Source organism: Copadichromis virginalis, linkage group LG13, assembly GCF_057382275.1.
Source record: "Copadichromis virginalis isolate Kocher_CV1m ecotype Utaka linkage group LG13, C_Virginalis_male_GT1.1, whole genome shotgun sequence".
NCBI lineage: Eukaryota > Metazoa > Chordata > Actinopteri > Cichliformes > Cichlidae > Copadichromis > Copadichromis virginalis.
The window spans coordinates 5890516-5911866 of NC_140630.1; the positions used below are offsets into that span (position 1 = coordinate 5890516).

General features: G+C 40.3%; 1 protein-coding gene and 1 long non-coding RNA gene across 2 annotated transcripts in view; both read left to right on the top strand.

Moving 5' to 3' along the window:
* epas1b (endothelial PAS domain protein 1b) overlaps positions 1 to 2731 on the top strand; it is a 44641-nt gene extending 41910 nt beyond the window's left edge. Inside the window, exons 14-16 of the mRNA XM_085477021.1 lie at positions 117 to 204; positions 298 to 474; positions 712 to 2731. Of these exons, the coding sequence (XP_085333147.1) occupies positions 117 to 204; positions 298 to 474; positions 712 to 863 (417 nt within the window). The 3' untranslated portion in view covers positions 864 to 2731. The remainder of the gene's footprint in view (positions 1 to 116; positions 205 to 297; positions 475 to 711) is intronic.
* Positions 2732 to 12495: 9764 nt separating this feature from the next.
* Positions 12496 to 18865, top strand: LOC146695120 (uncharacterized). The gene is made up of 4 exons (XR_014923451.1): positions 12496 to 12660; positions 15228 to 15316; positions 15801 to 15861; positions 16217 to 18865. It is a non-coding gene; the product is annotated as an uncharacterized LOC146695120 (long non-coding RNA).
* Positions 18866 to 21351: the final 2486 nt, after the last annotated feature.

The window sequence follows — 21351 nt, forward strand, 5'->3', positions numbered from 1 at the left end:
CACGCAAGGTTGCATGTTAGTTTCCAAACCACGATTTAAATTCTTGAGTTTGATAGTTTGCCTAAAAAAATATCTGCATGCACAACCTGCTAATCAATTGAGTATGACTGTTTCAGGGTGAAAGCAAGCTGCCAGAGTTCATATGGAAGAAGATAAGGAGTGACAGTTGCATGGATCGTTCCCTCTGTGCAGGATCACTGGCAGGTATGCTTGTGCAGCAAATGGATGGAAACCATGTTTTATCATCTCTTCCACGCATCAGCTGCACCTTTTTAACCTCTCGCTCTCTCCTCTCAGAGTCGGAGATGGCGAGAATGATGCCAGGGAACATGGCTCCATGTCTCAACTCGCTGCAACAACACAGGAAGTCACTGTACGCAGGAAATGGGATAAGTGGTCGAAATGAAAAAGGCTTTCCCCAAAAGAGCTGTGACTACAGAGAGTATAACATGCTGCCTTCTAACAAGTGTGAGGGTGAGCTGGAATTACTAACATTTACAGATTTTAGTCAGCTAATATCACTGTGTGGACAGTTAAAGCACTCATTTAGTCTTCTGTTTAATTTAAAGTACTTTTACGTTGCAGAATATATGACTCGGCCATTAACATCTTGCTCTGACTAAATCTACTCATGTCAAGTGGTCTTCTAATTCAAATAAACAAGTAAATCACTGACACACAGGGATTTTCTTTATTTCTGTCATTTTCTAGGCATAGCCAGTCGTTTGCTGGGGCCTTCATTTGAACCCTCCTTTCTGCCGGAGTTGACCCGCTATGACTGCGAGGTCAATGTCCCGCTGCAGGGCAACCTGCACCTCCTCCAGGGCTGTGACCTGCTGAGAGCCCTGGACCAGGCCACCTAGAGCCCCAGATTCAAACACCGACATAAACCTGGACTTACTCCCTGCCCTGAGCCTCAACCTGCAGCACGAGGCTTAAGCCTTTCTTTACCTTTGTACCTCTAGGCCTTCTATGAGCCCTAAAGCTCAGCTAACTATAGAGAATGGTATTAATGGCCACATCCTGCCTTATTTAGCCCCACACTCTTTTCCCCATCCCTTTTTAAGTTCTCTGTGTAGACCAAGCTGAGTTATCAGGGTCAAGCCACATGCACCCCTTTCCCTGCCAAGCTCTTGACTCATATCAGATGCAGGTTGACCACCATTGAGCCAAACATCAAATGACCCGCATGTATAACAAACGATCACTGGTCAAAAAAAAAGGTCAATGCTGCACATTTAATACATGACAATGGTCACACCATCACATTAATTATTTAAGAGTTTTGACACTGGGATCTCACCGGGTTTGGTATAGATGCCAACAGGGTGGCAAAGCTATGTTTGAAAACACATCCTGAACTCGGGTCTCTGGTGTAAAGGGGTGTTAGTGGTGTGGAAAAAAACCTGCCTCAAAGGCCAGCTCTGCTCAAACATCTACAGCCACATCACCCTGACTACCAGCCGATTCCTGCTTAGGTTTAGCAAAGCGGGAATCTGTGAGCAGTGGGTCTCTGACCTACGTCCTTATATGGACTCTATGCAGCTCAGATCCCAGCCCTACTGCTCTTCTAGCTAAAGCATTTGGCTCAGAAGAGATGATATTATACTACCTACACATGAACAGAGACACGGTCTTCTTTCACATTTGCATGTTTTACCAGCAACTTGTAGACACAGCGCAGTTGAAGCTTCAAGCAAGAGTTGGGTATCATGAACTGTGGTAAATTGTAGCCATTTTAAAGATTTCTTAAGAATCCTTTACACTATTGTATTCTCATTACGGACACCCAAAGATGATTTCTTTTTAATCATAGTGGTGCAATATGCTGGACTGGAGTACTTTACAGTGCGGCCAGATGTAATGTTGTAACTTTGCGGTAATCTGTATTAATTTCATTTCCTCTATGCCCAAGACTTAAAATATACTCCAATTTAAGTATTATTCTAATCTTTAGAGAATTAAAGGTTGCTTTATTTGAAAGGCTATGACCAGAACCAGAACTGCCGAGCAGAATCGGAAGCAGTAAAAGTGATACCCAGCCTTGCTCAAGCCTTTTTCCACATATTCACATTCATCAGCCTGCCTCGTTTTGTCTGAATCCATCCCAAAAATCACTGTAGCATATCTCTGCTGCTTTAGTAGATAAACTAGTAGCATTAGATCTGTATGTTTCAAATGACATATCATTATTGTAAATAGTCTTTTCTTCTTTTCCTGAATTGAGATATTGAAGCTTTTATGAAATTCCCCCAGTTTATTCAATCCAAACTGACCGGACACTTCACCACATTAACACTGCCTTTTTTTTTTTCTTCTTTAGTTCTTACTCAACGTTCTACATTCTCTTATTTTCTCTGTCTCTCACTCTCTCTCTGACACTGTAATAAACATATTGCAATATATGTAATCTGAACATTTAAGATTTAACATCTTCATCTTAAATCTGTCTAAACACGCTTTCCTCACTTTAGTGTCTCAGTCAGGTGTGTAGCTTGTGTGGATACAGGGTTATTTTCTTATTGTGCAATTATTTCATTGAGCTAAAACTTAGATTGTCAGTAACAAAGCTAGACTTTATGTACTTAATCAATAGCCTGCACAAAGGAATGTGACATGCACACACTGTAAGAGTTCATATGATTAAATGTTATTAGCTAACACACATTTTATGCAATACAGGAAACCATAAAGACCAGACCAGTGGTGTGCACAGACTATGAGGGGACCAGGGACTGTTTGAAAAAGGGGGACACCTTTGTGTGGTGGTGGGGGTGTTTTGGTTTCGTTATTGTCCTGCACCTGTACTTGGGGAAGCTTTAAGAAAAAGTTTGCATGATTTGCTGAATCCTGTCGTGCCACGGTTTTACATTTAGTTTGAGACACTTATTGGTTTGAATTATGTACAGTACACAACAAAATTGTTAGCAGACAAGCTGTACAATCATTGTAGGAAGCACAGCTTGAAAAAGAAATGTGGTTTGCAGAATGCTTAGAGAATGGTCAGGTGGTAAAGTATGTGAGATTTGTCACTGGTATGCTCTTTTAAGCCAACTGGAGAGCATTGGGCACTTGGGCTAATCACAAGTGCCGTGGGAGGGATCAAAAGGGCACTTTAGCTGATCAGGTGGGCACTTGAGCTGTCTAGACGGGCAGCTGAGGGGTGTTTTTTGGGGGACCCAGTAGAGCCGAAATAGCGCTTAGCTTAAGCGGCTCTAGTAACCTCTGTTGCCCCTTGGTGTTTTATTAGGGCAAAAGATCATGATTGGATGTCGTCCCCCGCCCCGACCTCCTGTGCACACCGCTGCACATAACAGACAGGGTAAAGACGGCAGCGTTGACATGATCACTTACTCATTCAGACAATGCATATGTACATAGCAGCAGCCATGGTTTTAATGCAGTACAGCAGCCTGTGACATGACTTGAAAGTGGAGTTTATATAATTTTCTTAAAGATTAGGACAAGGCCAGTTTTTCTTTACTCACAAACCAAGTGGCTGCCAGTTACAGAAAGCTTTAAGGCTTTGATTATTACTTGCCATAAGAGCAGATTTTGAAACTAATTTTTCATCCAAACATTGTCAGTATGTCTTCAGTGAAATACAGTTTTTCTGTTCTTTCCTCTCAAAGTATTTTCTTAAGCTCCGTCTATATTTTTGAGGTAATTGTCTCTGTGTGGTGACCACTTTGAGCTTTGTACACATATGTTATGTATTTAAAACAGAACTAATGTTAAAGATGGTGTTTTTCGTGTTTGTGTCCTGGTACTTTGTCCTTACCTTACCCCCCCATAGATGCAGTTAGAGCCAGTCCCTCACAGTGCTGTTTCTTCTTGTGCTGTTTCTGTGTTGTGGTGGCATTTTTTTTTTTTTTTTATTCTATCCTAAAATATCCATGGAATCTGTTGGCTGGCCAGTACTGTTGTTGTTCTTGCTTTAAAAATAACAAGAAAAAAAATCAGATAAAAAAACAACAACAACAAAACAAGAGGTAAATATCAGTTTTCTAAGTTTCACTTTTCAGATATGTAGCATTTTGAATATTGTAAGGAAGGTGAAGTTGCCACATTGTTAATCACATAGTTTTCCAGTTGCATATATAAAAGCAAAAGGTGCTTCATAGACATTGTATCATTGTCATTTGTAGAACTTTTATTACATCTCTTGGATCCACTAACACTGTATTTTGATGTTCTCCGCCTGATGTGCTCAACTTCTTTCAAGTTCATTTTAATCATTATGATGTGCCTTATGACTTTATGGTTGTCTCAACATACCGAGGTCACCCTTCAAGTGCACAGTTTGTTCCTTTAGATCTGTAGATGGCATACTGTAGGTCTGCGGGGGATGATTATCAAATGCAATCTTAACTTGACATTGCATCTTAAGTTAAAGGTAAATTCTTTTCTCCTGTTTGCTGCATGAATCTAAATTTGGATATGAAATTGAGATATTTTCTCGCAGCCAAGTAGAAGATATCAATCTAAAAATAAAACCCCCAAAAGTTTTTTTTTTTTTTTTAAAGAAATATAGATTATTGTTAAATACAAATTTGTCATGTGTTTTATAATATTTGGAGAAAACATTCACAGTTGGAATGATTTTGATGATAACTCTTCAGATTTTGCGCCACTGTAGCTTTCTTTCACTTATTCCTTAAATATACCCAAACCTAATAGAGCTTTTGGGATCTATTTCGATCCTAATTGATCAGCAGTGATGAGCCAGTCTCTTGGATTTGAGTAGAATCCCATTAGAACCAATCCTTCCTTTTGATAACAAATTAAGCTTTGTGTGAGGCTTATCAGATGACCTGTTTGCTAATGAGGCTGCTTGTGGGTTTTTAGAATTAGTTGGGTGGGGGAAAAAAGATTTGACTGTAATGTTAAGCTCTTATATTTTAATATATAGTGTCTCAACATGCTGCTTCAGTCAGCGCTCATGTGCCTATAAGGGTTTTCTGGTACTGCTAAAGGTGTCTGTTACAAGCATAATTTTGTAAAATATCAAAAGATTATGTTGAAACTGTGCCAAAAAAGAGGAAGGGGACAGTCCTGATAACAATTAAAAAAAAAATGCAGTAGGTAATTACACAATGAAAATGTGCAATTACTTCTAAATTAATTACCTCTAAATTTCCTCTAGTTAACCGCATATAATTAGGCCAAATCTGTCAGGAGGAAGAGTTTTAACAGTAAAATTGCAACCAAAACTTGATCAAAATTTGCAACAATCTCAAATAAGAGGAGATGTAAAGAAGTGAAGTTCAGTTGAAGGACAAATGAAATGACAGACTTCCTGTTCAGCCTGCCTACCTGCGCCATATTTCTCCACTTGCCAATTTGATAAATCACTTCTTTGTTTCTCCTCTCCTCTTCACTCCTTTCACTTTACCAAAATGTTTCTTTTCAACCCAAAAGAAGAGGCCATTTATACCCTTGATTAAATTGGAAGTTTTTCATATTTGGAGTAAAAAGAGGCTTCAATTAAATGCTAATAATGTTTGTAGGATTATGTACAGTGTTTGAAATATATAAAAATATAGAAACATTGGTTTCCAGAAAAGCACCTTACAGCATGTTTGAAGCATGTTATCGTTTTTTAATTGCAAATTTTATGTGCAATATAAACTAGTAAAGAATCTCAGTGGTAAGTGAAATATTACAAACCAAAGATGTATTTAGTGTGAGGAAATATGCACAGCGACAAAGAACAGCACCTCAGATGAGTTTAAATGACCTCATCAGATAAGAAAGAAACTGTGGTAATGCATGTGGAAAAAGTTGGCTACACGGAAGTTGATTTAAAAAGAAGGAAAAAAAACTCCACTAGCTTTGGTCAGAAAATTAAAGCTATTATGTTGTTAGCATTCAGCAGCTACCATGAAACTTGTTGAATGCCAAATAGGTGAAATGTATGTCCAGTGTTGAAATAAAACAACAACTAAGATATGTTGCAAAGTCGGAAATTAAAGGGGGTAAAAGCAAAAAACAAACAAACAAAAACTCCTTCCCTGAAGAAATGTCGAAGAGACACGAGCATTAGTGACGCTAACCCAAAAAAAAAATCATTGGGTCTTTAGCTTTGTGTTTTAACTCTAGGAGGCTTATCACCAGTGCGCAACATACTGTGCTGCTTGAAGGGTAAAGTGACAAATCATTCAGGAGTTAATCCACTCACTCATCGCGCTTCCTCTTTAAAAAGATATCCGCATTTTATCTTTGGCTTGTGTAACAGGGTTTTTGTTTTTCCTTATGGGATCCATGTTAAGCTACTTGTATTCTGTTCTGTCAATGTCATACAATACCATTTTGATTTTTTTTAAAAAATATGCTTAAAATCTATGTTGATGATATTATTATTATTATTATGAATATTATTATTATTATTACTATTACAACAATGTGGGGAATGTAACCCAATAAGAAGTTTGTGTTTCTGCACTGATATCTTATTAAAGCATACTGATCTTACCCTTATTCATCAACTATATGTGTGTATGTTTTATTTGGAGATAGAGATAGTAATATACACGGAGTGCAGAATTATTAGGCAAATGAGTATTTTGTCCACATCATCCTCTTCATGCATGTTGTCTTACTCCAAGCCGTATAGGCTCGAAAGCCTACTACCAATTAAGCATATTAGGTGTAAAGTGTAAAGTGAGCTTGTTAGTCCCCATAGGGAAATAGTTCCTCTGCATTTAACCCATTCACCCAGTGAAGCAGTGGGCAGCCACCAGTGCAGCGCCCGGGGAGCAGTGTGTAGGGACGGTACCTTGCTCAGGGGTACCTCAGGGTAGCCGTTCAGTGGAGTCGAACCCCCGACCTTCCGATCATGGGGCCACCACTCTACCTACTGAGCTATCCCTGCCCCCAGGTGATGTGCATCTCTGTAATGAGAAGGGGTGTGGTCTAATGACATCAACACCCTATATCAGGTGTGCATAATTATTAGGCAACGTCCTTTCCTTTGGCAAAATGGGTCAAAAGAAGGACTTGACGGGCTCAGAAAAGTCAAAAATAGTGAGATATCTTGCAGAGGGATGCAGCAGTCTCAAAATTGCAAAGCTTCTAAAGCGTGATCATCGACCAATCAAGCATTTCATTCAAAATAGTCAACAGGGTCGCAAGAAGCGTGTGGAAAAACCAAGGCGCAAAATAACTGCCCATGAACTGAGAAAAGTCAAGCGTGCAGCTGCAAAGATGCCACTTGCCACCAGTTTGGCCATATTTCAGAGCTGCAACATCACTGGAGTGCCCAAAAGCACAAGGTGTGCAATACTCAGAGACATGGCCAAGGTAAGAAAGGCTGAAAGACGACCACCACTGAACAAGACCCACAAGCTGAAACGTCAAGACTGGGCCAAGAAATATCTCAAGACTGGTTTTTCTAAGGTTTTATGGACTGATGAAATGAGAGTGAGTCTTGATGGGCCAGATGGATGGGCCCGTGGCTGGATTGGTAAAGGGCAGAGAGCTCCAGTCCGACTCAGACGCCAGCAAGGTGGAGGTGGAGTACTGGTTTGGGCTGGTATCATCAAAGATGAGCTTGTGGGACCTTTTCGGGTTGAGGATGGAGTCAAGCTCAACTGCCAGTCCTACTGCCAGTTTCTGGAAGACACCTTCTTCAAGCAGTGGTACAGGAAGAAGTCTGCATCCTTCAAGAAAAACATGATTTTCATGCAGGACAATGCTCCATCACACGCGTCCAAGTACTCCACAGCGTGGCTGGCAAGAAAGGGTATAAAAGAAGAAAAACTAATGACATGGCCACCTTGTTCACCTGATCTGAACCCCATTGAGAACCTGTGGTCCATCATCAAATGTCAGATTTACAAGGAGGGAAAAGAGTACACCTCTCTGAACAGTGTCTGGGAGGCTGTGGTTGCTGCTGCACGCAACGTTGATGGTGAACAGATCAAAACACTGACAGAATCCATGGAGGGCAGGCTTTTGAGTGTCCTTGCAAAGAAAGGTGGCTATATTGGTCGCTGATTTGTTTTTGTTTTGTTTTTGAATGTCAGAAATGTATATTTGTGAATGTGGAGATGTTATATTGGTTTCACTGGTAAAAATCAATAATTGAAATGGGTATATATTTGTTTTTTGTTAAGTTGCCTAATAATTATGCACAGTAATAGTCACCTGCACACATAGATATCCCCCTAAAATAGCTAAAACTAAAAACAAACTAAAAACTACTTCCAAAAAATATTCAGCTTTGATATTAATGAGTTTTTTGGGTTCATTGAGAACATGGTTGTTGTTCAATAATAAAATTATTCCTCAAAAATACAACTTGCCTAATAATTCTGCACTCCCTGTATATATCTCTAAATAAAAATATAATCTGCTGTAATAGTAATGAACATATTTATAATATAATATATACATGTGCAGCTTTGGTGTTACAAAAATACCTTAAATGATAACTTCTCTAAAGAAAACCCTGCTTTGAATAATACCTGGGAGTTAGTCTTTCTGCTAGTTGCATACAGTGGGGCAAAAAAGTATTTAGTCAGCCACCGATTGTGCAAGTTCCCCCACTTAAAATGATGACAGAGGTCAGTAATTTGCACCAGAGGTACACTTCAACTGTGAGAGACAGAATGTGAAAAAAAAATCCATGAATTCACATGGTAGGATTTGTAAAGAATTTATTCGTAAATTAGGGTGGAAAATAAGTATTTGGTCACCTCAAACAAGGAAAATCTCTGGCTCTCACAGACCTGTAACGTCTTCTGTAAGAAGCTTTTCTGTCCCCCACTCGTTACCTGTATGAATGGCACCTGTTTGAACTCATCATCTGTATAAAAGACACCTGTCCACAGCCTCAAACAGTCAGACTCCAAACTCCGCCATGGCCAAGACCAAAGAGCTTTGGAAGGACACCAGGAAAAGTATTGTAGACCTGCACCAGACTGGGAAGAGTGAATCTACAATAGGCAAGCAGCTTGGTGTGAAAAAATCAACTGTGGGAGCAATCATCAGAAAATGGAAGACATACAAGACCACTGATAATCTCCCTCGATCTGGGGCTCCACGCAAGATCTCATCCCGTGGGGTCAAAATGATCATGAGAACGGTGAGCAAAGATCCCAGAACCACACGGGGGGACCTGGTGAATGACCTGCAGAGAGCTGGGACCAAAGTAACAAAGGTCACCATCAGTAACACACTACAACGGCAGGGAATCAAATCCCGCAGTGCCAGACGTGTTCCGCTGCTGAAGCCAGTGCATGTCCAGGCCCGTCTGAAGTTTGCCAGAGAGCACATGGATGATACAGCAGAGGATTGGGAGAATGTCATGTGGTCAGATGAAACCAAAGTAGAACTTTTTGGTATAAACTCAACTCGTCGTGTTCGGAGGAAGAAGAATACTGAGTTGCATCCCAAGAACACCATACCTACTGTGAAGCATGGGGGTGGAAACATCATGCTATGGGGCTGTTTTTCTGCCAAGGGGACAGGACGACTGATCTGTGTTAAGGACAGAATGAATGGGGCCATGTATCGTGAGATTTTGAGCCAAAACCTCCTTCCATCAGTGAGAACTTTGAAGATGAAACGAGGCTGGGTCTTCCAACATGACAATGATCCAAAACACACCGCCCGGGCAACAAAGGAGTGGCTCCGTAAGAAGCATTTGAAAGTCCTGGAGTGGCCTAGCCAGTCTCCAGACCTCAACCCCATAGAAAATCTGTGGCGGGAGTTGAAAGTCCGTGTTGCTCGGCGACAGCCCCAAAACATCACTGCTCTTGAGAAGATCTGCATGGAGGAATGGGCCAAAATACCAGCTACTGTGTGTGCAAACCTGGTAAAGACCTATAGTAAACGTTTGACCTCTGTTATTGCCAACAAAGGTTATGTTACAAAGTATTGAGTTGTATTTTTGTTATTGACCAAATACTTATTTTCCACCCTAATTTACAAATAAATTCTTTACAAATCCTACCATGTGGATTCATGGATTTTTTTTTCACATTCTGTCTCTCACAGTTGAAGTGTACCTCTGGTGCAAATTACTGACCTCTGTCATCATTTTAGGTGGGGGAACTTGCACAATCGGTGGCTGACTAAATACTTTTTTGCCCCACTGTACAAGAATTGTATGCAACTAGCAGAAACACAGCCACTTTGTTAGGTACACCATGCTGCAAGGTTATACTTATTTTCTTTGATGTCATAGATTCAACACGATGATGGAAACATTCCTCAGATTTTGTTCCATTTTGATATGGCATCACACAGTTGCTGATTTGTGGGCTGCAGTCATGATGCATGTCCACTTTTATTTATATGGCATCGCACTGCAACAGTCACCTCAAGACCAAAGGTTTTGAATCGGATTGAAATGTGCTCACCATGGATGCTATTAGAGTACAGTGAGCGCATTGTTATGATCAAGAAACCAGATTGAGATGATCTGAACTTTGACATGGGGTGTTATCCTGCTGAAGGTGGGTACAGTGTAGTCATAAAGAGATATGGTTAGCAACAATACTCAGGCTGTTGCCCAAAGTGTGTCAAGAAAATATCCTCCACCCCACTACAACACCACAACTAGGCTGAGCTGTTCACACAAGGCAGGATGGATTCATTCTTTCACATTTATGAAATATTCTGATCATCCAAATTTTGTAGGAGAAATTGAAACTCATGAAACCAGACAGTGATTGCCCAATCGTCTGTGGTCCACATTTGATATTCAGTCTCGGTTTTCCTATGATCAGCTGCATGGTCTGTATGGTCTTCTGCTGCTGCCATGTGTTTGCTATTGTGCATTCAGGGATTCTTTTCTACACATCCTGGTAGCAGGAGGTGGTATTTCTGTTACTGTTGCCTTCCTATCTGTTTATAGCAATCTGGCCATTCTCTTCTGACATCAACAACATATTTTCACCCACAGAACTGCTGCTTACCGGATATTTTCTCCTTTTCAGACTGATCTCTGTAAATATTAAAGGTAGTTGTGCAGGAAATCACCTTCTCTGAAACTCAGGCCACTCTGTCTGGCACCAACATCCATGCCCCATTCAGAATCACTTAATTCAGCCTTCTTCCCCATTCTGATGGTTGGTTTGAATTTCAGCAGATCGTTTTGCCCAAATCGACATACCTAATTGCACTGAGTTTCTGCCATATGATTGGCTGGTTAGATATTTGCAGTTGAAGAGGTGTACCTAAAAAAAGTGACAAGCTTACATCTATAAATAGTTAACAGAAGCTGAAACCTAGTACGTGTGATATAGATAAGTTTGACATTCTTCACCAACTGAATCATCTTTTTTGTTTTTGTTGGAGTACATGATAAAAATGTGATCCCCCCCAGTTAAACATCTTTTTAGATAAAACCTACCTTTTCGATGTAATTATTTTTGATGTATTCTCTAGATATCTATCACATACCGGTTTTTACAAAACATTCAAACCACCATGACCTCAGCAAAAATAGACATGACAATATCCCTTACCCTTATCCCTTAACCACATCCTGCTAATGACTGTTAAAGCACTCCCTTACGCTGGTGTGGTTCAGAATGTCTGAGTCTGAAGCTTGGAGCACTGCTGCTGTGGGCTGACCTGTGGTGTCAAGTCAGATAACTGAGGATAACACATAGTTATGTCTGAATTTCTTTTTTTGAAGAATATTCCTTTTGACTGTCATAATGTTTGAAAAGTAATAGAAATCAGAACTGTCCTAAATAAAAAAACAAAAAACAAAAAAACCCCAAACAAATCATATGCTATTCAACTGTATCATAAGGACAGTGCAGGCAAATGGCTTTTTCCTGTAGACAGAGAACTGTCTATATGTGTCCCCCTCCTTGGCACAACAAGCTGCTCTCATTTTCATGCCCCACCCTACCTCACTTTTTTAATATATTCACTTCTCATTAGTACATGGGGATCTGCCCGGCCCAGTAGACGCTGCCAGTCCCCTCTGAGGCCTTCCCCAAACCACAGCCTCAACTCATGCTCAAGCCATCTGCCATTGTCCACTAGAAATGCTGTCAAACCTAAAATGAGGATGTGGTCCCAGCTAGTGAAAACCATCTCAAATGTATTTAACGGTTCAAAAATATGACATGTCACAGAGGTACATGTGGCACAGCTTTGCTGAACTTCAACCTGACATATTTAAACATCATCCTCTCAGATCAGTTGAAAGATTATAATGTGGAATTAATGTTCACTTCATCTAAAAACAAGTAAAGCTCCAAAACTATAAATAATGGTGTGTTTTGCACATTAAAACTGCATTGTAAATACCCACCACATTAAATAAAGTTGCTTACATTCCACGTCTGGTTGACAGCCAGCTGTGTCACATTTTTCAAAGCTGGTGTACTTTTATCATGTAGTGTACTCATCCTTGTTAAAATGTTACTGTGGCAGGCGGGACTGTTTACCAGATGATTTGAGTTTGCACAAGCAACTTTGTGCGCGCTCACGTGTGTATTCTTGTGTTTGAGTTGGTCTGGAGCCAATCGAGTGCTCAGTTCAAGACCATTTAGCAGTTTCAAACATTTTAATTGAAGAACATTCTGTAACAGCCTGTTCTGTGCTGCTGGTCCCTCCGTCTTCCTCGCTCGCTGTGTGTACTCTTGCAGCACCATCTTTGTGAGCACGGGATCAAAGGAGAAATGTTACAAGGTAAATCTGCGGGTTTCAGTTTGTTTTGGGGATTCAGGTTTAGTCTAATGTTAAAGTTTGGAATTAAGCGTTCTGTTGTCATAGTTCAGGTTAGCTTAAAAGTAAGTGTTTCTACTCAATCTTAATATTTGCAGACTGTTTTCCATGTGATTACCTCATGAAAATGATTAATCGTCTGACTATTAACATTTACTTAAAATAAATAAATAACAAGACTGCTGTTCCTGTTAAAAACACACACACACACACACACACACACACACACACACACACACACACACACACACTTTGAAATCAATAATTACACAATACTAACATTTGCATAAAAGTTTTTTTTTAAAAAAGTGTTCTGTTTGAGACAAAGTCGTCTTAACTCCTACTTAACTCTAACTTTTGGCCAAGCTGAGGCAACACACACCAGGTGAAAAATTAAAGGAAAAACTCTAATCCTACACTAGGAGCACCTGGCAGCTTTCTTTGTGCTGTTGCAGAAACTTTACTTGCATGGCCAATGAATGGTATCGTTAAAAAAAGGGATATTAATCCTTTTCCTCACCGCATTTCTCCCTTAAACATAGGACAAGGAATTTGGTAATTTGGGAGGGGCTGTTGAGGTGATTTAGGTATCTGTCTGGGATGCCTAGGGTGTTTCCCAGGCGCTTCCTAGGTAAGGGTGTCTTAGGTATGTTCAACTGAAAGTACGCCTCAGGGTAGACCCAGGACATGCTGGACAGATTATCTCTCTGAGATTGCTTGGGAACGCCTCAATGTCTCACCAAAATAGCTGGAGTACGTGGCTGTTTAAAGTGTTGCCCCGCGACCCATACCCAGATAAACATCAGAAAATGTATGGATTGTTGAAGTATATGCTGTGATCTGACTGAGTTTCAATCTAGTGATCTTGAATCACTAGATTGAAACTCACCAATAGAAGATCTGGGACTTACATTGTAAGGTGGAAGCATTTAGGAATCTCAGGCGTGAAGTGACAGACCGAAGTTACAAAGTGAGGTCCCGGAGTGTGAATGTGCATAGTAAGTAAAAGTCACCAAAATCAGTAACTCTGCAGAGTTTTAAACCTTCTCGGGCATTAACGTCAGCACAAATGTAGAAGACTGACCGTGCTGTACACCAGCACCACAATTATCAAAACAGAAACAAAGTGAACATCACCATCACCAGAACACCAGTTTGCCTGTTGTGGAGGAATGTGGTGGCCCAGTTTCATTAAGACAGCTGGTGTTTTTTGTGTCTTTTGTTTTCTATCTGTCTGTACAGTTTAACAAATGAACTGTAATGAATTGTACTTTATCATTTTAATATACTTGGCTTTGTTCCACCTGATTTTAAATGCAAACTCAAGATGGGCATACTTTCCACCATTAATGTTCCACATGCTATTAAAAACCTTTTGATGACAGTCTGATCTGCTTTCCTGTTGCATGGAAAGCCTTTTTCAAAGCTTTACCTTTGTTGTTGTGCTTTTGTTGCTGTGTTTTTATGCTGCATTATGACGCACATCCTCTATTTGACTGGGAAATACTGAGAGATCCACACAAACAGACCAAAACGGGTACAGAAAGGCAATTATAGACTTATTGTCTCGCCACATTTTTGCTTCCCTGGTGAGAGTGGTTCTGCCACATTCAGGTCACAATGCTGAGGATAAACTAAACCACAAAGCCACAAGTAATGGAAGTTTTTCAGGTAGGATGAGACAAACACCACCACATATTCAGCTTCCTCTAAGTGCTACACCTACACAGCAGCTGACTATAGCAGCTATGAATACATATATTCCGCACCATTCAAGTCGTTGTGTCAACCATGTAGTTACATTTCTTGGGAGGTGCACATAAGATTATGTAGAAGGTTGTGGTGTAGGGTTAAAATGGGGTTCTGGTTATGGTATAGATCTGACGCAGATGTATGATTCACATGTCACGCTTGTGGTGATGCGAGTTTTTTGAGCCTTGACTGAATGTTTCTGCTGTACCCTCTAAGGCTTCAATAACCAGACATAATCTGATAGTGCAAATAACTGAGACAACACCTCATTGGGGAAGTAATTAAGAAGTGGGATCTCACTGAGTTTGCAGGTTTGGGGAAATTTCCATGTTGGCCTCTCTTTTCAAACCTGCTAGCTATGTCCATCTTTTTTACATGAACTCCACAGGATAATCTGATTCGCAAGCAGATTATATACTTAAACAACCATTACCAAACAAAAGTCTTTGGAGTATTCCTGTTGCATTTATTTAGCTCAGTGTTTTCCCATAATTCAAACAAATGATGACAGAATTTTTCCCAGTCATTAAAGCAATGGGAGCTGACGGCAGAGGCTCTTGTAAAGTGTTATGCCAGCACATCCTGATGGCTTATCAGCCAAAATACATTCAACTTTTAATGTTTTGTACCTCTTCCTTCCTTTGCATCAAGACAGGAACCCAAACTTTTTGGCCATACAAATGCATGCATGGGCCATTCAGAGAGGACTGCAGGTAAACAACACACACATCTTGCATCCCTTTGTTCCATGCTGATTCAGAGTGTTTTGTTTCCTTCAGGTAGGGAGCCAGGAAAACACGGTGGAGGTAAAAATGGGCGGAACCGGCGACGCAGACCAACCAGCTTCCTCTTATTTCAGGTTTCCAATGTAAGTCTTTATCCAGTGCTTTCTGCAGAACATTTAATATGGCACCAAATCTTTTCCAAATTATATACACTTCCATACTTAGTATCATTTCTCTACTAGTGCCTAACATTTTGGAATTGTTTTGTTGTTGTTTGTGTTAAATTATTAGACAGCTGCCTGTGAAATATGCGTGTCACGGTACAGAATTTATTGTAATTAATGTAATTATCAATCATGATGTTCTTAAACTGCCAAACTTTGTGGATTGAAAAATGAGTAGAAGGAAGTGTCAAGAAACAGCAATTCCTGTAATGACCAGCTGAGGCTGACTTAAAAAAAAGAAAAAAGTTCATCTCAAAATAGTTCTTCTACTGGACTTAACAAGTCCTGGTGGTGTTGGGTTAGTTCAGTTGCACTGCACTGCATCATGTGACAATTAAAAACTACACTTTAGCAGTGGCTCAAGGTCAAAGCAGGTCAAACTCCTCCGTCTCTTCGTCTCTAGGGTTGCGGTCGTGGCCCCTCCTCCTGCACTTTTCCACTGCTGGTGCTAGCAACAATCTCAGGTAACATGTCAGTTAACTTGACACCTTGTGCTGCATTTATTTTTACTTTCTTTTTATCTCTTATCTTTTCAGTTCCACCTTTTCACCACTTCTTTCACACTAAACTCTGTTCTACACAACGAAGGTAGGGGTGGGGTGTTTGCGTTAAGAGATTTGATTGGGTAATACAGTGTCAGCAATAAAAATGGATGAATGAGCTGCTGTCAGTGCTTGTAGGACCAGTTGACCCATTGGCCCACTGGCCAGCTGAGGGCAACTCCTCTTGTCAATGTAGTGATATAATTTAATATAATTTTTAAAAAGTAAAAGCGTGTCCGACTTTCTCTACAACAAGAGTTTTTGTGGTGTCTTTCAGCACTTTTTGAAAAGGATCATTCCATTTAATCAGAGGCTACAAAGGTAAAATGAATATCTATATTCAGCAGGTAAGCAAAGTTAAATCACACATGCACACACAGACACACTTAATATAAGTTTAGGTTGAAACAATGTAAATCAGGTAAAGTATTCAGCATCAGGTTGCAGCTTTGTGCATCTCTCACTCTGCCCATTTCATGTGGCAAACTAAAATTTACTGCACGAGAAGCTGGTATGTATGGCTTGTACCGCAAGGCTGCATACATGCACTAAAGTGCATGTTTGGTGTGCACTACGGTGCACCACAGATACTGCCACAAAAGCAGAAAGCCTGTAGGCAGATGAGCAAGAGAGTATCTCATTCTTGCTTTTTTTGGACAAGTTGGACAAGTTAAATGTTAACAACAGGTTAATATGAATCTCAGGCCACCAGACCCAGTGATTCAGATGGCAGTCTGCCACTGGTCTGTTGAGTTCACTTTCATATCTATGGTATCACTTTATTCTTTTAGCTTTACTACAATTAATCACTTTTAGTCATACTGGTGAAAAAACAAAAATGTAATGCTGCTTGACTATAATAAATTAGATTATCAAACCAGGATGAGGCTTTTATTTTGAAGACACCAAACAGCATATTTCTTACCACATTAGCATGATATAATGGGTGTACAAGTGAGATGGGTCTCCAAATCTATATTAAAAAGTGTCTGGAAAAGTAGCACAAGCAGAAACAAGTGAGCAGCCAATGAGAGAGAGATGAAGAAGGACAAATGGCAGGCACTACATTGCTTGTTCTGGCAAACCACATTTTCAACACAGTCAACAAGTCCCTTTATCTATGCCACCATGCCTTGAAGGGCTGTGGCTTTTATTACGTGCATCAAAAATAGCTTCAGTTAAAGCTGCATGCCATGCTTTTCTGGCAGTGAACTGCCTGGAACACCATGGGAAATGAATAACACCAACCCACTTGACTCTGGGGTTGTGGAAAGGTGTTATCTGAAGAGATGAATCATCACCTGTCAGGTTTGCTGGAAGCCAGGAGGTGCTACTTGCATTGTCTGGGCATGGCTGTTCATCAACTCAAGTGAAACCAGCATTAATTCAAGCATCAATCACTAAAATTCTCCTATTTTTCGGTGCAAGGTAACCGACTTGGGGTCATTAAATGCCAGCTCACCATTTTAAACAATATATTTTCTTGGGGAAAAAATTATTTGAAAACCTTACCTAAAGCTTAACTCCAAATATGTGTTAGTTAATTACACGGGGAGTTAAATTTGATCTTTTTTTGCAACGGACTGGTTTGAAATTTCTTTTGAACATCCAGAAAAAGTAAAAGTAAAAGGCTGAAACTCGGAAGTTTCACTGAATGCTTTACAACATTAAAAATATGGGTTGATAGCAGCGCTAGTAGATCTTTTTTCTTTTTACCTAAACAAAGATTTGAGCTTAATGTCTTGATTAACTTTTACTGCAACCAAACTGGGACCGTTGAGCCAAGCACTGCATTCTTGGTGTGCATGCTCATACAGTACCAACTTGTCAATCTGTAGTTTGTATCACACCAGAAAAGTGTTTAGTAAGGTTTTAAACTCACTGTGACTCAGTTTGCAACCAGTGGAGTTAATGCACCAAGCCATGATATCTCCAAAAGTTGATTCGCTTCATCTGGACGTAGCGTTTTCAGTGGGAGAAATGTTTCGTCATCATCCAAGTGACTTCTTCAGTCTCAGCTGATATATTTTGTCATTTAGGTGAGTTGATATGAAATAGATTCAAAGATTGGGCGATCGTGGCTTAAGAGTTGGGAGTTCGCCTTGTAATCGGAAGGTTGCGGGTTCGAGCGCCGGCTTGGACAGTCTCGGTCGTTGTGTCCTTCACCTGTTGCCTACTGGTGGTGGTCAGAGGGCCCGGTGGCGCCAGTGTCCGGCAGCCTCGCCTCTGTCAGTGCGCCCCAGGGTGGCTGTGGCTACAATGTAGCTTGCCATCACCAGTGTGTGTAAATGGGTGGATGACTGGTTGTGTAAAGCGCTTTGGGGTCCTTAGGGACTAGTAAAGCGCTATACAAATACAGGCCATTTACCATTTTTACCATTCATCTGTCAGTAATTTATATATATTTATTTATTATTCGGATCAAATCAATATTTGCTAATAATATTATGAGCTTCTCAAAGCTTCATATTACCCTCAAAAACAAGTTATTTTACTTATGAGAAGCGTCAACAGATAAGCTGATAAAAAGAGGAAACTAACTTTTGTAAGGGTGTGACCTGACTCAGTCATTTTTTTCTGTCAAAACCTTTCTCTGTCCACTCTTATATTAGCCTAATGCAGTGGGGACTCAGCTTGTTTTCCAACAAGCTGATCCAGGAACAGTTTGTTTTTTTCCGATTCAGTCCCAAGACACTGCGTTGCTTCAGCTGGGACTGACCCCCCCCAGTATAGCTCGAATCACGCTGTAAACAAACAGGCACTTTCCCATGTTAAAATCAGAGAGCACTTTTAGATTATAACATGAGAGAGATAGAAAGAGAGTCGTGGTATACCTTACATCTTGTTTTGACAACCAAGTTACTGGATCCCAACAGCGGTTAGAATTAATTTTCTCATTATATGTTCCTTTAAAGTCTGTGAAGGTTCTCAGTCATCCAGGTCATCGTAGTCTAAGGAGCTTGGAAAGAAAAGCGTCTGGACTTCTTTAAGTTACTTGAAGACGTTTCACCTCTCATCCGAGAAGCTTCTTCAGTTCTAAGGTCAAATGGTGGAGAGTCCCAGATTTAAACCCAGTGGGAGTTTCCCCCCAAAGAGGGACAAAGGACCCCCTGATGATCCTCTACCTAATCACATGAGCCAAGGTGTGAAAGCGGGTGTGGTTTGAAAGAGAGTGAAAGAAGCCATTTACGTCCACTGTGAGCGACCATCTTTGAATAGAGGCGCTGGTTTACGACACCAACTGTCTGCCATCTATAATCCAGTTTTGAGATCCCTTCCCAGACGCCTTAACGCCCACTCACATCCTGGGCCATCTGACCTCAGGAAATCACATGATAGGGTGGGGCTAGGTTTCACAATGAGCTCACCAGAAACCCTGGCTGATTGTGACCCACACCCGCTTTCACACCTTGGCTCATGTGATTAGGTAGAGGATCATCAGGGGGTCCTTTTGTCCCTCTTTGGGGGGAAACTCCCACTGGGTTTGAATCTGGGACACTCCACCATTTGACCCTTAGAACTGAAGAAGCTTCTCGGATGAGAGGTGAAACGTCTTCAAGTAACTCAAAGAAGTCCAGATGCTTTTCTTTCCAAGCTCTTTAGACTGTTCCTTTAAAGGATGCTGAAATTATAGTTTAAGGATCTCTGCTATCTCTACAGCAGAGATTGCTCTGGTGTAAATATAGTGGAGAGAATAAATTCTGCTGTGCACACATAGGCTCCCTGGAGGAGCATGTGTCCAATGCTTGGACAGTAATACTTTGGAACTGCTTTCTGCTAAATCCCAAGTAAAAATTAAAGACGACAAAATGTACTTAAAAGACACGTAGTTCCTTTAAGAGGAGCTTGGTGTCTGATTTCCATTCTGCATGACTGGAAGTTTCCATCAGGGTATCACATACTGGCAACATTTCAACAGGCCAAAGTTTACATTGCATTACTAGCATACACTGAAGTAATAGTCATAGCAGGTAGAATATGCTGGGGGCATATGCTGATAATAGGTCAGTTATCTTGTGCTAGCCCCTCCTATATTCACAGATGTCCATTTTTCCTTTGACTTTGGCACAGGCAGTTTTGGTACCAGGTCAGTGCTACTTTTTGCTGCTATTAGCACCTGTCTTTGTGATAGAAATATAAGGAACAATGTCGGTACTCAGAACAGCGTTACTGGAAAAGTGCTTATATGAGAATTGTCATTATTAGCAAGTGATTTTAACCATGCCACAATTCTAGATAATAGTTGAGATGCAGTACAAGAAAAGCTGAGCTGACCAAAGATGAGACTGAAAATCTTGGCTGCACACAAAAACAGCCAAACATCAACACAATCGAATACTTTCCAAAGAATTCAGTGTTTATATGAACTTCATTATCTCTCTCAAAACGGTGTCTGAAAATTTTTATTTATTTAACTGTTTCTGACTTCAGACCATATAAATATCCAATAAACATTTACTTTACCCAAATCCTTGTCCAGCAAACGTTGCTGAGGAAAAATCCCTGCTCAGTACAGCTACACACACCTGGGGGTGGGACCTGACCAGTCAGCTAGCGAAATTTGACCCCTTAGCGATGCTGGTGACATTTCTCTGTTTATCCTGTGATGCTAGCATTGTGTGAATGTCATCAACAAATATAAACCAAATAAAAACTGAAGCAGTAAAATGAAACACAAAATTTGTGCCATTGCCAAAACCTTTTGCCTTGATGGTAAGTAAAACAGTAAAACTGACTAACAGCAGATATTTGTTGAAGTGAGAAGTCTCAGCTTTCTGTGTAATTTTATTATCTCTCCCTCCTCCCCATTCGGGGAAATGGCTATTCAAAACAATTAATTCTTTATTAATAATCAGCAATGTTTGCTACACTGGAACCCAGCTATTTTTTACTGTGACATAGTAAGACAATGGCTATCTGACATCACATAAGTTCTGACAATCTGTTTTCTGTGGGAATACAGTTACTCAGCATTCATACAATGCTTGGCCAAATCAAACCATTTCCAGTCTAGAATTTTGTTTTCAGGAACTGTTCTGATCTGGGAAGCACAAAGACAAAGAGCTTATGCAATGATTATTTAATCATTCTACTGTTTGACCCCAGCAGAGCCCAGTTTGCCTGATCAGGAAAGGCGACAAAAATAAGCCTTTTGATGGGACAGGGTGGCAAAGCGGTCAGGGGTAATTCCCTATTAATAAACATAAAAACGCTACATTTGTAACACATCCTTCACACACTGTAAATAAAGAAATAATTGGTGAGAGATTTAAGAAAAAGTTTTTCTTCTGTTTCTTACTTAGACAAGTACCTCAGAAGTAGGAAACAATAGTGTTGAGTTGTGATTTTACAGAGGAATTACCATAAAATGAGACTGTAAAGTAATTTCTTAGTTTTACACTGTGCTGCAGT